Source organism: Thermothielavioides terrestris, chromosome 5, assembly GCF_000226115.1.
Source record: "Thermothielavioides terrestris NRRL 8126 chromosome 5, complete sequence".
NCBI classification, from domain to species: Eukaryota; Fungi; Ascomycota; class Sordariomycetes; order Sordariales; family Chaetomiaceae; genus Thermothielavioides; species Thermothielavioides terrestris.
Window position 1 is genome coordinate 3368460 of NC_016461.1, and position 16253 is coordinate 3384712.

The 16253-nt window shown below is 58.8% G+C and overlaps 5 protein-coding genes across 5 annotated transcripts; 4 read left to right on the forward strand and 1 right to left on the reverse strand.

Annotated features, from left to right (window-relative positions):
• Positions 1-3404: 3404 nt before the first annotated feature.
• THITE_2055435 (uncharacterized protein) lies at positions 3405-5519 on the forward strand (the record flags this gene model as incomplete). The annotated part of the gene is made up of 7 exons (XM_003657003.1): positions 3405-3689; positions 3769-4526; positions 4599-4683; positions 4738-4785; positions 4859-5135; positions 5202-5336; positions 5392-5519. 7 exons carry the CDS (start codon positions 3405-3407, stop codon positions 5517-5519), a joined length of 1716 nt encoding a protein of 571 aa, XP_003657051.1.
• A 757-nt stretch (positions 5520-6276) lies between these two features.
• THITE_2147483 (uncharacterized protein) lies at positions 6277-7605 on the forward strand (the record flags this gene model as incomplete). The annotated part of the gene is made up of 5 exons (XM_003657004.1): positions 6277-6440; positions 6538-6730; positions 6779-7014; positions 7063-7264; positions 7354-7605. 5 exons carry the CDS (start codon positions 6277-6279, stop codon positions 7603-7605), a joined length of 1047 nt encoding a protein of 348 aa, XP_003657052.1.
• On the reverse strand, positions 7551-9263 carry THITE_2122416 (uncharacterized protein). The gene is made up of 3 exons (XM_003657005.1): positions 9040-9263; positions 8261-8946; positions 7551-8197 (listed from the first exon to the last, which is right to left on the reverse strand). Exons 1-3 carry the CDS (start codon positions 9066-9068, stop codon positions 7794-7796), a joined length of 1119 nt encoding a protein of 372 aa, XP_003657053.1. The 5' UTR covers positions 9069-9263; the 3' UTR covers positions 7551-7793.
• Positions 9264-10287: 1024 nt separating this feature from the next.
• Positions 10288-11636, forward strand: THITE_2132160 (uncharacterized protein; the record flags this gene model as incomplete). The annotated part of the gene is made up of 4 exons (XM_003657006.1): positions 10288-10327; positions 10707-11024; positions 11073-11260; positions 11358-11636. 4 exons carry the CDS (start codon positions 10288-10290, stop codon positions 11634-11636), a joined length of 825 nt encoding a protein of 274 aa, XP_003657054.1.
• Positions 11637-12688: 1052 nt separating this feature from the next.
• Positions 12689-16252, forward strand: THITE_2122418 (uncharacterized protein). The gene is made up of 2 exons (XM_003657007.1): positions 12689-12820; positions 13031-16252. The coding sequence occupies exon 2, from the start codon at positions 14496-14498 to the stop codon at positions 16014-16016; it is 1521 nt and encodes a 506-aa protein (XP_003657055.1). The 5' UTR covers positions 12689-12820; positions 13031-14495; the 3' UTR covers positions 16017-16252.
• Position 16253: the final 1 nt, after the last annotated feature.

A 16253-nucleotide genomic window follows, 5' to 3' on the forward strand; every position in this document is an offset into this window, starting at 1 on the left:
ATCAGCCTCGCGCTCGTCAAGCCGCCGTGTCTCCATGCGGCCCCGCGGTGGCGCCTCTGTGCTTTGATGATCCAAGCGCTTGTCCCAGGACACAGCCTCAGCGCTCATTCATTCAATCCGCAAGCATCCGGCTTCCTCGCATTCGCCTCCACGCCAGCTCATTGACGGCAGACGGCTGCATGCGTATGCGAATGCGAGACGGGGCCGGCCTGAAGGAATGGGAAAGGCTTATTCTGTCTGGCTTTTTCATGGGTTCCGTCGAGAGTTCAGTGTGCCTTGGCGCGAACTTCCGGTTGCAAGGTTGCACTGCCAGGCTTCGAAATGCTGCGTTCCATGTTTGGTCAATCAGCCCAAGGCAGAACCAATTGGCCTTCGTTTGAGGCTGTTATCCTGCCGCTTAGGTCGGCACGGGCCGGCTTCGGATGACATTCCGCGGGTGACCTAACCCTTAACTAACACACCAACCACCTAACGGACGTAAGTTGGGTGGCCCTGTAGAAGGAAGGATGGACCACTGGAAGGAAGGAGCATATTGGTGGGGCACCAGGTATTTAGCTACGCCCGGCTGGGCCACCACACCTTAGGAAAAACAACCCACATCCCACCCATCGTTTTCAGCCCGCCCTGAGTTGACACGTTCGTTCGCGCCTCCGCTCCAAAATCCGCCCAAGTCCCGATCCGTGGGCTTGCGGCGTCCAACCGAAAGTGCTAGGCAGACAATCGAGGCCCATGTCCTCGGCAATCGATGTCATGTTCCTGCCCCTGCTCGGCTACAGCTCTGCTGTGGTCCTAACAACTAAAGCTTCTTTTAAACATTCGAATGGCTGCCAACATGCACGGCGAGGATACCGTCTGAATCGCTATTATGATCGAAGCAAGTTCGATGATACGACGGATCAACGGCATGGAAAAATGATATTACTTACAAGCTAAGGGAGGAGGCATTGCCCTCCCCCCCGCCCCCTCCCCCCCCCCCCCCCCTTTTTTTTTTTTTTTTTTTTCCTTTTTTTTCTTTTTTTTTTCATTTTTTTTTCTCGCGAAGACCTGTTAGAGAGGGCAACCAGTTGTTTGAGTGGATGGTGCCGTAACCGACCACCGCACCCGAGAAGATAATCGCTGGCTATACACGCTGTTGGGCGATATCTATCCGGCGTCAGATGAATATCGCCAGTCGTCGGTGGATCTCAGGGATCAACAGGGTGCTTTTTGCTAACGGCAAGGTACTGCTCCAGGAACACGGGCCTGACATTCTCAGCCTCTGTCAACGGTCCTTAGCCATTCCGTCCTCCGCCGACGAACTCCGTCCTGGGCACCCAATGCACGGCGTCGCGCATCCAAGTAATAGGCTGCGTATTTTTCGGCACCGGAGCAGAGGCCCAGAACTGGGCGACGCCTCAAGAGGCCAGCTGGCAAGACTGGGCTCGGGAAGCCGCGTTGAAGAGACCGTATTTGAGCATCCTGTTGTTCCTCTGCCCGGGATCACTGTTGGGCGTGTTGACAAGGTTGACGGCGAGTTCATACGGCCCGGGCTCAGCCAGCTACTTCGACCTCTATCGCGACTGGCTCCTAGAGCTGCACGGGATGGTGGAAGAACGCCAGTTGTCATGATGCAGGTCGGGACATCTGGCGCGTCTCATGGCCGACTTTGGCTTTGGTGCGCAAGCGGATCTCGAGGGGCAGCCCAGCAGGTTCATACGTGGGGATGACATCCTGGCAGGCCGTGACATCGCCGTGCTTCAAGGCGGTCATGGTCCGTTCATTCTCCGGGTGCATATTGGTGCCACTCATGACTGCTATCGTGTCCTCGGCCCGGCCTACGTCTCGGGCTGATGGACGGCGAAGGTGTCCTCGAATTCTCGATGGAACCCCGCTCGTGAACCTCGACTTAGTGTAATGCAAGCTACAAAGCTCAACACTTATGTTGACTGCGCGTTGCCCGTGCCGACTTGCCTCATCAGCCACGGCCTCCCAACCGTGGAGGTGGAAGGTTTATCTCACGTCTCTTCCGCTGGTCTTTTCTTTTTAAACCTTGGCCCGCGGGCTCCGAATCTAGGCGTCCCAGGCATCGTCCCTGTTCCGTCTTCTCTGTTCGTGGACTGATCGCCTGCCGAATCTTGTTGTCTTGTCCGGCACTGGGCAGCGAGAGGCTGTACTTCGACTGCCCCGCATGAGGCTGTGGCAGAAGTTACCCGACTCCAGTTGCCGACCAAAGCCGGCGCCGCCTTGGCAAAAGCCACCGCGTTCGTTGCCAAGGCCGTGTCTTGGGTTTAGCGGGCGGACTGCGCATGAGGGACGTCATTGACGAGTCGAAGAAGCTCGATGCTGCCTCCAATCCCCACACCTCTGCGGCGGTTCAGAAGCTGACCCAGTAGTCCATTAAAACTAATGTCAAGCGTTCGGTGTAGCTGCTACACATAGTGAAGAAACAGAGCTGTCCAGACGGTCCATCTTGTCAGAACCGGAGGTTTGGTGCGGCCCCGCCCAGCACATTGGACCAGAACGCCGAGATTAAGGTAGCCTATTACCAGCCCGGGATATCTTTGAGCCAAACTGTAGCCCAATAAGGCGCCCTCTCTCCCATACAGAGTTTTCCTTCCAATATATAGATCAACACCACGATTGAACGCATTGCTCTTGAGTTTTCAGATCGCAATGGCTTCAGTTGCTCGATCCTTGCGCAGTGGCTCCAGCACGTATCGCTTGGCCCATCCCAGAGTGACGCTTCGAAGCGCTAGCGGACGAAGCAGTCTGAAGTTGGGAGAGCCTCTTGCTTGTCTTGAAAGACGCCGTGGTGTACACTCTACCTGGCTACCACTCCCTTCCGTGACGAGCTCTGCTCTATCACTAACCCCAGTGAGCTGGTCTAGCTTGGTTGTGCTCTTTCCAAGGGACCACTCCAGCTGGAGAACAGCGCCGAGAAATAGCCTCGACCCTCTCCTGAAGCGGCAAGTCTGGAGATTCTCGAAGCCGGGTACTCACATTTCGGACCCCTGGCTTGCTGGCAAGCGCACAGGGGCCTGAAACCAGCCCCTTATCTTGTCACTGATCACTGGCGGCAATTTAGCATTCATTGGTCTGAGCCATTCATCAAGTGCTGCGTGTCTGAAGGAAACGTGACCTCAACAGGGAGACATTATCAGCCGGGGAGGTTGCAAAGACAGATAACCCCCACCAGGTACGAATCAGAGTGAGCTATGTTATCAAGACAGATCGGAGTAAGCGGAGGAATATTCGGAACATCAACGGTAACTGTTGACGGAAGTGTTTTTGCGAAAGCGGGGGCTAGTGTCCTAGACTGTGCGGACTTATCTAGTACTAATTAGCAGTAGTGCCAGGGGCGAGCCTCTCGTGGCATTGAGGTTAGCTAGTCCTCCTCCATCGCTCACTTACGATCGTTGCTGAAAATGAGACTGCAAGCCACTCCTTGGGAGGTTCGCGCGGCTGCGAAGCGGGCGAGCACGCTTGAGAAGATCCCGCCGGAATGGCGACTGACGCCGGCGCAACTGGCCGAAGCCGCGAATCAGCGTGACCTTACCGGGCCCTTCATTCAGAAATTCCTCAGTGCTGAGGATGTCGCCATCGTCACGAAGGACAGCGTGGAGATCGTCAAGGACATCAAGGCCAAGAAGCTCAGCGCTTTGCAGGTCACCACGGCTTTCTGCAAGACCGCCGCTGTTGCCCACCAAATCGTGCGTCTCGGGAACGACTTCGCTAAAACACCCTTGAAGACGATGCTTGCTAGCTCACTACTTGCTAATAATGTCACAGAACAATTGTCTGCATGAGATCTTCTTCGACCAGGCACTCGCCCGGGCGAGGGAGCTGGACGCCTACTACGCGGACAAGGGTGAAACCATGGGTCCCCTTCACGGACTCCCCGTCAGTTTGAAGGACCAGTTCCACGTCAAGGGAGTCGACACGACCATGGGCTACGTTGGCTGGATCGGCAGTAACCTGGGCATCAAGGACCCGAGCCAGGCGCACCAGGTCGAGAGCCAGATCACCACCGAGCTGCTCTCCCTCGGCGCCGTGCTCTTCTGCAAGACCAGCCTGCCACAGACGCTGCTCTTCGGCGAGACGAAGAACAACATCATCGGCCAGACGATGAACCCGCACAACCAGAACCTGTCGTGCGGCGGCTCGTCCGGCGGCGAGGGCGCGCTGATGGCCCTCCGGGGCAGCACGCTGGGCCTGGGCACTGACATCGGCGGCTCCGTCCGCATCCCGGCCGCCTTCAACGGCATCTTCTCGCTCAAGCCGACCCCTGAGCGCCTCTCGTACCGCGACGCGGCCAACACCAACCCGGGCCAGAACACGTACCGCTCGACCGTCGGCTTCTTGAGCACCTCGCTCGGGGGGCTGGTGCTGGCGTTGCGGTCGGTGCTCTCCACCCGTCCGTGGGAGCGAGACCCGGCTGTGGTCCCGATTCCTTTCCGCCAGACGACTTTTGACGAGTACCGTGCCCGTGCCGGCAGCGATGGCAAGGCAAAGCCCTCGGAGCGGCCGCTAAAGCTGGGTGTTTTCTGGTATGTTGAACCCATTCCAGACTTCCGATTTGGGGTGGCAAAGGGAGTGAAGATCTGACAAAATCGTGCTAGGACTGACCGAACCGTGGGCCCGCACCCTCCCATTTTGAGAGGCCTCCGTGAAGTTGTCGACGCTGTAAGACATGCAGGACATAAGGTGAATACAGCCACTGCTCCCTGACCTATGCCAGCACTAACGGCTACTATCCAGGTTGTCGACTGGGAGCCGCCTCTCCATGCGACCGCCAGGAGAATCCATGTAAGTTTGGGCCAGGATGCGTCGCCATGCACAAGAGCGTCCGAGTTCCTGCTGACGACGCATATCCGTGCAGTTTGCATTCCTCATGGCCGACGGTGCAGATGACGTCCAAAGCCACCTTGCCCTGTCAGGCGAGCCTCTCGTTCCGGAAATCGCGGGAGACTTCCAGCCAAGAGCGCCGCTGCCTCTGTTAGAGTACCAGAAGCTCACGTTAGAGGGCCTCGAGTACGAGGCAGCCTACTCGGACTACTGGAACTCGACCGCAGCGGACGATGGCCAGATCGTGGACGCCGTGATCATGCCGGTGGCCCCGCATGCTGCGGTAATTCCGGGGCAGTACCATCACGTTCGTATGTGCTTGGACGGGCATGCTCAGGTTGCCGAGGGAGCCGCTGCTGACTTGCTACGCTCAACAGACTATACCGAGGCCATCAACCTGTTGAATTACAGCGCGGCTGTTATTCCCGTCACGAAGGCGGACAAGTCCCTCGACGCCTTCGACAGCTCTTACCAGCCGCTGAACCCGGTGGACAAGTTGAACTGGGAATCCTGTATGCTTCCAACCATCCTTCTAGCGTTCTTTACTCTAACACATGCCTCCTCTAGACGATCCAGAACTCTACCATGGTGCCCCCGTAGGCGTGCAGCTCGTCGCCCGGAAGTTTGAAGAAGAGAAGATCCTGGCCATCGCAGACATTGTCACAGCAGCACTGACGACATATCGCAAGAAGTGAGCGGGTTTGTCCGGAGAGAGATGGTGACAAGCACCGTGGTGCATCTCGGCGGTGAGCCGCTGGTTAGGGGTGAGCTTGGATATTGAAAGCCGAGAGTTGGCATGGGATGGCTTGCTGCGGGTCGTGACTTGAGACACTGCCAGCAACCCTAAGATAACTCAATGTCTAGCTTCAAGCAGGGATGGATAATGGCATTTTTTTTCCTTCCGAAGGATGGCGCCCAGCCGTATTCCTCACATTTGAGACTTGCTACTCGAACTGTTGCCAGTGCACAAGACATCCTTGGCCCTTCGCGCTGTCCGAGGTGTCTTGACATCCATGGCATCGGTTTCCCTGCGGAAAGCGTGAGAAGTTCACACGAGAATGTAGCGGCTCAGTGAGCTGCGTTGGGGGGCGGAGGATGCGGCCATCACTTCCCTCCCCCAATACCGGCAAGCAGCGAATGGCAGGCGCCTCGCACGTTGATGGTAGCGATTCACGTAATACGCAACCGCATCCATCCATCCGGAGCAACTGGCCATCAGGCCGCTCCTGTCCGTGAAGATATCGTGCCTTCCTCGATGCTGACAAACTGATGGACCAATGCAGACAAACCGGCGCCCCCAGCCCATTTTGCCATCTACATTATATAGCGTCCTGCTCCCATTTCTAATTTTTTGCCAGCCAAACTGCCACACTCGATCGTGTCTCAACAGCGGCAACTCGGAGTATCCCATATCTCAGTCATCCTTACTTGCTGCTTGCAAACACCGCCACCATGCAGACCTTTCCCAAGATTCCCGAGACCATGTCCGGCATCCTCGTCGAGAAGACGGGCGGCATTGAGGTCCTACAGTACAAAACCGACCTGCCGGTGCCGAAGCTCAAGCCCGGCGAGGTTCTCGTCCGCAACGAGTTCGTCGGCGTGAACTACGTCGACATGTAAGCCCAGCCTCTCTCTCTCTTCCCACTCCCACTCAACCTTCCTCCCTGCTCTCCCAACCCAACCCCCCCCCTCCCCGCCTAACAAAACAAACAGCCACATGCGCACCGGCGCCTTCCCCACCCCGCGCCCCTTCATCCCCGGCAGAGAAGCAGCCGGCACGATCGCGGCCATGCACCCCACCATGATCAACAACTACATCACGACGCCCGACAACCCGCACGACCTCCAGATCGGCCAGCGCGTCGTCTACATCGGCGACCTGCCCTGCAGCGCCGAGTACACGGCGGTGCCGGCCTAGCAGGCCTACCCGGTGCCGGATGACATCAGCCTGGAGACGGCGGCGGCGTCGTTGCTGCAGGGCCTGACGGCGCTGGCGTTCGTGCGCGCCGCGGCGGGCCTGCCGTCGCCGGGCCCGCCGCTGCCGCGCGGCACCACGGACCCGGGCGCATTCAACCGGGCGTTCGGCCCGAGGCCCTGGGCGCTGGTGCACAGCGCGGCGGGCGGCACGGGGTCGCTGCTGGCGGCAGTGCTGGCGATGCACGGGGCAAGGGTGATTGGTACGGTGGTGGAGCAGGAGGGGGATGGTGTGGGTAGTGGTGGTGGTGGTGGGGTGGGAAGAACGCACAAGGCGGCCGTGGCGAGGAAGCATGGGGCGCAGTGGGTTGTGGATCGGCGGCGGGAGGACGTGGTGGCGCGGGTGCGGGAGATCACGGGCGGGAAGGGGGTGGATGTGATTTTTAACGGGGTCGGCGATGAGACGTTTGAGGACGATCTGAAGATGGCGGCCAAGGACGGCACAGTGGTCGTCTTTGGGGCCGCGGTGAGTTCATCATTCCATTGCCCTGTCTGGGTGGGCTTGTGGGTTGGGTGCAGTTGAAGATGACGCGCTGACGGGTGGGTTGATAGCAGTCCGGGTCGGTGTCGCCCGTTCCTCTGTCCAAACTGCGCGAGAAGAACCTGAAGCTGATGAGCCCGAGTATGAGCACCTACATTGCCGACCAGGAGGCGCGGGATGCGTACGTCCAGGAGCTGTTTGAGCTGATTCAGTCTGGCAAGGTCAGCATCGACGTGCACAAAGTGTACCGGCTCCAGGATGTCGGTCATGCACATGCCGATTTGGAGGGCAGGAAGACGACTGGGAAGCTGCTGCTCAGGGTCTAGGAAGTGGCTTGTTATCGTTTTCTGAATTGTTAATTAGTGAGTAGCTCTAACGTGCAGCCCCTAAAGAATGATGCTCTCAGCGGAAGGAAAAGACTTTTTTTTTTTCATCTATCGAGCCACCAAAATTTCTAAGTGTCTTGGTATCGCAATGGGGTCGACTTCAGCGGTGGGGGAAGAAGAGGTCTCGTCTATGCCTTCTTGGCCTTGAGAGCTTCCAGAAGCTCGGCCGGCGGCTCTTGCCGGTAACCCTTGGGGTTGTTCTTGACCCAGCGCCACAGGTCGGCGCAGGCATCCTCCAGAGTGAGCTGCGTCTTCCACTTCAGCTCCTTGTTGGCCAGGGCGGGGTTTGCTGTCAGGTCCAGGACATCGCCGAGTCTCCGCTCGACGACCTGGTAGGGCAGGTCGCGGCCGACGACCTTGCTGAAGGCCTTGATCATCTCAAAGACGGTACTGCCGCGGCCGGACCCAAGGTTCCATGCCTTGACGCCGGGCTTGTGTTCGCGGAGATAGTTGAGGGCAGCAAGGTGGCCGCTCGCCAGGTCGAGGACGTGGATGTAGTCGCGGATGGCGGTGCCGTCTCTCGAGGGGTAGTCTGTGCCACCGTCAGCCTTCTTCTATGCTCTTCAGCTCCTCGTTTCCCACCGGGCGCGCCTACCGTCACCGAAGACCTGCAGCTTCTCCCGCTCCCCGGTCGCCACCTTCCCGAGCAGAGGGAGGAGATTGTACGGCACTCCTTGCGGGTCCTCGCCCATGATACCGCTGGGGTGTGCGCCGCACGGGTTGAAGTAGCGGAGCAGAGCACCATTCCAATGATCGTACGGCTTCCCAGCCTTCTGGTTGTTGCGCCGCTGCGCCTCGATGTGGTCGGTGATGACCGTCTCAATCATGACCTTCGTCCGGCCATACGTGTTCGTGGGGCCGATGGGGCAGTGCTCGGGGATGGGGATCATGTTCGGAACGCGGGTGGCGTCGCCGTAGACGGTGGCTGACGAGGAGAAGACAATATTGCTGACGTTGTGCCTCTCCATGCAGCGCAGGAGCGAGATGCTGCCGCCGACATTGACGCGGTAGTACTCGAGCGGAATCTCGCCCGACTCGCCGACGGCCTTGAGGGCTGCGAAGTGAATGACGCTGTCGATCTCAGGGTGCTTGGCAAAGACGGCGTCGAGCGCAGCTTCGTCCGTGATGTCGACTTGATAGAAGACGGGGCGCTTGCCGCAGATGAGCTCGATGCGGTCGACGGCGACCTGGGACGAGTTGTAGAGGCTGTCGACGATCACGACATCGTACCCGTTCTCAAGCAGCGCGAGGGTTGTGAAAGACCCAATGTAGCCAGTGCCACTGGATCCCGGTCAGATCCCATGGTTGGGCTTGTGGAGGTGGTTGGCGGGGTATCGAATCGCTGGGCCGGGAGAGGGGCAGGGGAGGTCTTACCCAGTGACCAGGACCGTTCCGACAGCCATGATGTTTCTTCTTGCCGTCTTGTGTGTCGGCTTGAAATCGTGAGTTTTAACCGGCAACGGGGAGTGTTGGAGGGGAGGAAACGAGGGTGATATGACAGACTGCTGGTGTTTGTTGCAAAGGGACAAATCCTGAAATGGGCGACTCCATCGGCGTGGTGTCGCAGGTCGAATCTCGCTAGCCGCAGCTCGCCATTGAAACGTGGGGCTGCCGTCCCGTCCCTGATTTGTGGCTCCAATCAGGGACCCGCACCGCGCATCCTTGCCTGCCCTGTACCTGGCCAAAACTCCAAACAACATGGGATGAGGCCCCTGAGGCGGTTCGGTGAGTAGTGTACGCTTCCATCCTGACTTGAGCGAACACGTGTGTGAGCTCTCTGCGCTCCGCGAGGGAACGGTATGGCACTAGACTATCTGCTTGATCCAGTTCCTGCCAACGGAGTCATGGATGAGAAGATGAGCGGAAGGACGGTCAAGGAGAGCCTCGCAACGAGAAAAGTGTCCAGGTACAGTACCACAAGCAAAAGCAAGTTTCCAGTCCTCGGGCTGTGCCGCGTTACTTAACACCAGCAATTGGAGTTGAGCAAAGGATGGACCTAGCTCCCGTTCTCACCGACCCGACAAGCGTACTACAGTCTGCCGGGCTGCGTCTCGTTGCACATACCTCCCGACATAGGCGACCAGCGCCACCTATCTGCCGGAGTTGGCTAGGTATCAGTGACTCTCCGCAGGACGCAGGTGGTGAGCTTTCTTTGGCTCCGGATTGTCTGGCGTTGACGGACAAGGCCTAACTGAGGTACCGTGCGGATTAGTGTACTGTCTGTACTGTACAGTTCACTTCGGATTGTTACACAGCAGTTATTGGAGGCGGCTCTGGGCTGCTCAGCTGCTGAGTGGGACATGAACGCGCCACTCGTGGTTGGTGACCTTGTTCCATTCCCTCGCTGCGTACTTCCGGAAAGCAAGTCAAAACAATATCGACTCCTTCTTTCCCCATGGCCGGTTCGTCAACGGTGGGCGATGCAGGAAGCGCGCATTGAAGGTGCAGATGTGTCTGTGGACCCCGTTTTCGTACTCTGTGACACGGGACATTGTCACGCATCCTCGAGGCGCGGTCAAGGCTGTATGGGACTCGTACAAACCATAGTGTTTAAACGGCGTTCGGTCACGGGCACAAAACAACGTCGAGACAGAAAGCGAATTGAAAGCGGGTCGGAATACAATGTGTATCCGAGGCTGCCAGGCCATTCTTGGTATCGAGGGTAGGTGGGATGGTGGACCAGCGGTGGCTGCTGTCCCCAACAGCTCGCTCTCTTCCTGAAGAATGCCTCGTTGCGTGATGCCGAACCCTTTATATCTCAGAAAGAGACACATGCCAAGTGACTTTCAGCTTTCCCCGCCAGTGACGGTGGACGGTGTGCTTGGGAGAGAGTGGAGGCGTGCCGGCCCCTGGACACTCTCCGTCCCCCGACCCAAGCGGCAACCTTCCAGGTTGTTGTCGGTGCTGCCGGCGCGCGGCCGTCGACCTCGTCACGCTCCTTCTCAAAACGGCCTTGCCGGTTGCCGTTGCTTCCCTTTCTCTTTGCGAAGGTTAGCCATCATTTCAGGCGGCAGCACTATGATTATGGGCTCGGGCTCTAGCGTGCCAGTCTTCAGCGCCGAGGGCAAGCAGCCAAAGAAAAAGGGCGGAAGCGGCAAAATCCACCTCTGATTCCTGGGGCGACACGATAATTCCCATCCTTTTCAAGTCCTTCGAAATCGCCACAAATGGGGTGAAAAACATTGTCGACGGCTACAACACATTCCGGAACGCGCAGGTTCACCGTGCAGAAACGAAGGTCAATGGGCAGGCCATGAGGGGTGTCGTCCCTGATATGAAGGCTTTCCTCAGGGGCCTGTCGACCTACGTCAAGCAGCGCAACGTCCTCGAGCCAAACATTCCTGATGGCAGCCAATACTGTCGCTTACTGGGTGAAAGTTCTTCACGGCGACGAAGCTAAACTGGAGATCGGCAAACTCCCGTCATTCATGGCGAACTCGAGGCCCAGACCGGTTTGGAAGCACCACGCAAGTTCGCGAGACAGGTCGACATGACAATCAGGGAACAAATGGCCTCGACGCCGTCAGGCAGCACTCGCGACATCTTTTTCCTCTACCACCCTGACACCGACCGGCACGGAGAGTTCTTTGACACCGTAAAGCGCAACCCGCTGCCGGCCAATTTTCTGGGGCATGTCGGAGAACCTAGACGCGATTGTCATCTGGATGCTCTTCCTCAGACAACACCTACAGAGAAGCGTGAAAAGGGCACGATTCCATCTCATCATTCCCGCCTACCGGCCCATGCTGATCATAGACCCCCTCATTTTCCCCGAGGAGTTGTATCCATTGACCATTCGCGGTCTGGTGCACAACTCCCAGCCCCTGGTCTGGTTCGACCTTCCGACTGCCGCGCCCGTGGTAGGGGTTCTGGCGGGGTCCGTCTGGCTCGGCGGTAGCGCCGGGGCATTTCTCGGGGGGGCGGCGGTCGGTGACCGAGTTGAGAAGTTGTTCGACAGACCTGTCCCATGACTTCTCGGTCGATACCGCGATGGGGCGGCCCCTGGAGGCGGCGAGGACGTGGCGAATGACTTCGACTTTCAGCCCGATATGCGCAGGGTGTCGAGACGCTCTCGCCATGGAGATCGGAGAAGAGGTGGACAGCGGAACCGCAACTGAGACTGCAATGGATGGCCTCCGTAACGATGGTACGACAAGAATGACAAGCTCAAACCGGCCGGTTTGCTTTGCGAATTTGGTGTATATACAAGCTGAAGATTCGGTAATGATCACATCGTGTCACATGAGAAAACGTGCTCTAGAATTCGGGACGGAGTCGAGAACACTTATGAACAGGTCTATTTTGCTGAGGGAAGTGCCCTAGACATGATCAGAGTTTTTCTAGGAAAACTCCATGGCATGCTCAACCGGCAAAGCATCAAGCGTGTGCTGGGTCGGGTCTGCCGGGTAAGCAACAGTAAGTTGCGTCAGGGGCGAGTTCTTGCGTCGTGCAGTGAGTTGGCGATCGCTCACTTGGCAGCTTGTTGGCGAACAGGAGGAGCCTGGCTCCACCAGACAGGGGCTGAGTCATCACTGCCAGCTGTCTGGAAGCGCCAAGCCAGAGGGAGCCGCACGGGCCACACTCCGCCGGGCGTTCTGCGCTCTGCAAGCCAGCGGCCCAGGGATCTCAAAAAACACGCCGAGCTCACGCTGCACGCCAGGGTGCATTCCAACGCCAGATCGAGACAAAGAGCTGGGTTGCGCTGCGCAGCCATGAAAGAAGCGCCACGGCCAAGAGTTCAAAGACGGCGCCGTTTTCAGCAACCAAACAAGACCTTTATTTCCTGCTTGCGATGCATACTTTGAGGGCGAAGCCATCCTGCAACTCGGCGCGTCGTCATTTTAGGCGCACCGCGCCCCCTCGCGGCCTGACCGTCCTGTCGACCTTTCTGTTTCCCCCTCCCGGTCCCCCTCACGATGAGCAGCAACACCACGGTCGAATAGCGTTCCAGACGTAATCGCCATCGCCGAGCCCGTTTTGGTTTTCGGGTTCTATTCGAGTTTCATTGCACTCACTCTTCATTGAAGCCGTTTCGCGCGCATCGCCAGTGAAGTGGCGTGTCGTCTGTGTTGTGTCCTCATCAACTGCTGTTGTGGTTGGAAGTGGGAACCTCAGCAGGTGGTAAACTCTCACACCGGCCACGCTCTCACCGAAGGCAAGTCCAAGTTTTATTCGCTTTCGCGGCCAATTGCACTTCTTATTGTCCCTCGTTTGGTTATATTGTGCCACAAAACCCATTTTTCCTCATGCTGCAGTTCCTTTTTTGTTCTGAACTTTTTGCGACTCACCCATCTGCTCACTCTCATCCGCAAGACACACTACTGAGCCGCCCGCAATCGGCAACCATGGCTGACAATATCACCAGCTCGCAGTCGCTCCCCGCGCATTCGCAGGAGCCTACCGCCGACTCTTCGCATTCAGCTGGCGCAATACCAGTCATGCCTCCGAGGCGTCGGGTCCGTGGGACCACAAGCCCTTCGCCCGCACCGCTTGCCAGGGCCTCCACTCCCACGCGCGATTCCGTTAATGGGCGACTTACTCCCGCGCGGGGTGTGCCAGTTAGGACGGATGTCCCCGCCAAATACAGCACGTCCTATGGCTCGCCCATGACTCAGCTGCCCGACCGCTCCACTGTTGGCGGCGGCGGGAACATCACCAAAGCGGCGGCCGAGATCTTTTCCAAGGTCAAAAAGGACAACTTGGCCGCTGAAGCGCGCCGTCACGCGAGGGCCGCAAGGGCTGCCTCGAGGGATGTGTCTGGTTCTCCGGCGCCTCCCGCAATTCGGCCCACCATCGAGGCCGACCATGAGCCAGAAGAGGTGGCGGAATCCGAGGCGCAAAGCGAAAGCACAGAGGAGACGAGTGATGGGGAGGGAAGCGAGTATGAGGACGGCGTTCAACCCAGGACCAAACGAGCAACTCCCCAGAAATCGCCCCAGAAAACAGCTCGCAAGAGAGCTCGCGAAGACGCAGAGGCTGAAGCCCGTGCCGAGCAAGAACGGAAGGAGAGGGACGCGCGGTTGAGACGAGAGCGCTCCGCGGAGGCTCGCAAGCAGAGGAACCAGAAGCTGGCTGATGATCAGGCCGCCGCACGGGAAAGGGCCGAGCAGGAACGTCAAAGGTACGAGGAGCAACGTCGCATCGACCAAGCGGCGTGGCAAGAGTCGGCGAGGACAGCGATGCCGCCGCCGCTTCCGCATCCAGCGGCGCCTTTAGTTCCGCCCGAGATTGTCATGACCCCAGCCAGCGCCCACATAGTGCCAGGGGACATGAGCGTGTATCGGCCCCCGTCCGCGCGCAGCTTCATTGAGGAAGGGAATCTCTTTGTTGAAGCCGATATCAATACTCCAAGGCCTCCGCCGCCGAAGAGTTCGCGCCCAACTTTGCCTCCCGCACCCGCAGCACCCTCACGGCCCGCTCCAGCACCGGCAGCGAAGACAAAAGCCGCCACTGTCGCACCACCAGAGCCGGCCTCTCCCCCAAGTGTGCTCAAACGCCCTCCGAGACGTCCCGGCGGCACGACCCCGAGCCGTCGGCGGGACCTCCCGTCACGTCGCGATCACCAGCCAGGAAACACCCAACAGTCATTGGCCGTTACGGAGCCACCGAAGTCTGTTGATGAGGACCAGCCGCCCCGAACGACCCCTCTTACTGAGCTCCAAACGACCCCTCTTACTGAGCTCCAAACGACCCCTCTTACTGAGCTTATAGACTCGAACTTGGGAGATAAGCTCCTCCAAACCCAACCGGCGGATAGAAGTGACGCCTACCGGTGGCACTGGGGTCGCATCTGGCAGACATTGAACCCCTGGTCGGTTCTCAAGCTCATGATGGGCGTCTCTGTCATGCTTCACGCCATAAGGCTTGTCCACTTCCGCGCCCGGCCAGATCTGTTTGAGGCGCCAGTTCTGACGCTGAATTGGTACGGGTGGAAGGATTGGACAAGCAACGTTGGGCAGTTCTTCCCTTCACCGTTCCTACAGCACCCGATTGGCGTTCTCTCGCAGAAGCAGTATGACGATCTCAAAGCGTACCTTCAACAACGAACGACGACAACGGAGGCGGTGGTGGACAATCTCAAATCAGTCATCCCAAAGGTTGTCTCAGTGCGGAAAGACAAAAGTGGAAAGATCCTCATTGCGGACGAGTTCTGGAACGCTCTGAAGGAGCGAATCCAGAAGGATGATAGCATCCTGTCCCTGGATGGCAAATCTCGCATTTCCGAGCAGCACTGGAAAGCGATACAGCAGCGCCTCAAGGATGCCGGTTTGCTCGCCAAGCCGCTCTCAGCGGATGATGTGTCGCGTATTGTGGACAACTCGGCGCCCAAGTCTTGGGAAAATTGGCTCCAAAAGAATGAGCGGAAAGTTGCCGAGATGCTCCGCCAGACGCTCGGCAAAGACGCACCCAAGGGGACTAAAGGTGGCGACGAGACCGTGGTCTCGCGAAGGGAGTTCATCCGTGAGCTGACCGAGCAGCTGGAGAAAAACAAGAACGACATGTCCACCACGATGGACAGCCTCCGCCACGAGCTTTACGGGCTTGTCCACGAGGTCAAAACAACAGCCCTGGCGGGGGGCATGAGCGAAGCCGACATCAAAAAGCTCATTAAAGAAATTGTCGACAAAGAGGTCGCCCGCCGCTACCTCGACACAGCGTCCAAAACGAGCACCGCCAGCATCGACGCCGCCCTCCGCAGGCGCGTCAACCACTTCAGCCCGGGCAACGGCGCGCAAGCCGACATCGCCCTCAGCTCTCCCGCCTTCAGACTCACCGCGCCCCGGATCGGCTCCAAGGAGTGGCTCAAGAGCCTTCCCCGGCAGCCGCAGTTCCTCGGCGAGCCGCTGCACGCGCTCACGCCGTGGTCCGACCCGGGCCACTGCTGGTGCGCGGGCACGCGCAGCCACCCGGCGACGCTGGCGGTGCGGCTGCGGGCCTTCGTGGTGCCGCAGTACGTCGTGCTGGAGCACATCGACCCGGGCGCGACGGCGGACCCGGGCGCCATGCCGCGCGACGTCGAGGTCTGGGCCGTCTTCGACGAGCACGCCCGCCGCGAGCGCGTGCTCGACTGGATGGCCGCGCGGTTCCCCGACGCCGTCGGCCACCCGCTGCTCGCCCAGGGCCTGGCCAAGATCGGCCAGTTCACGTACGAGCACCGCCCCCAGGACGGCGGCGTCTTCGTGCACAAGCTCGCCGACGAGCTGCTCGACCAGCTCGGCGCCGCCACCGACCTGGTCATGGTGCGCGCCGTCACCAACTATGGCTCGGAGGACCATACGTGTTTTTATCGCGTCAGACTGTACGGCGAGCCGGTGGAGTTGGAGGCCGAGAGTAAGAGTAAACAGTGGTGAGATGGGTAGGGGTGGTGTAAACATGACATGGATGAGTGAGTGAGTTCCAGTTGGGGTGGGTGTTGGTTTCGGCGTTTGGGAAAGGGCGGGGTACGAACGATACCACACCGTTCAGCATCTGGCGTTAGAATACTTTGCTAGCCTCGGGGTTTGCGGTTCTCGCTGTCGGCGGAGTTGTTTTTGGCGTTTCACGAATAGTTACGCGAAGAGATTGGAGTTCAGCGATCACGACTGGCG

Excerpts from the sequence above, each read along its gene's own strand:
- THITE_2122416 (XM_003657005.1), bottom strand. The coding sequence starts at position 9,068 with ATGGCTGTCGGAACGGTCCTGGTCACTGG. Across the intron at positions 8,947-9,039 it reads GGAACGGTCCTGGTCACTGG|TGGCACTGGCTACATTGGGT; the intron begins GTAAGACCTCCC and ends ACCGGGATCCAG. Across the intron at positions 8,198-8,260 it reads GCTGCAGGTCTTCGGTGACG|ACTACCCCTCGAGAGACGGC; the intron begins GTAGGCGCGCCC and ends ACGGTGGCACAG.
- THITE_2122418 (XM_003657007.1), top strand. The coding sequence starts at position 14,496 with ATGGGCGTCTCTGTCATGCTTCACGCCATAAGGCTTGTCCACTTCCGC.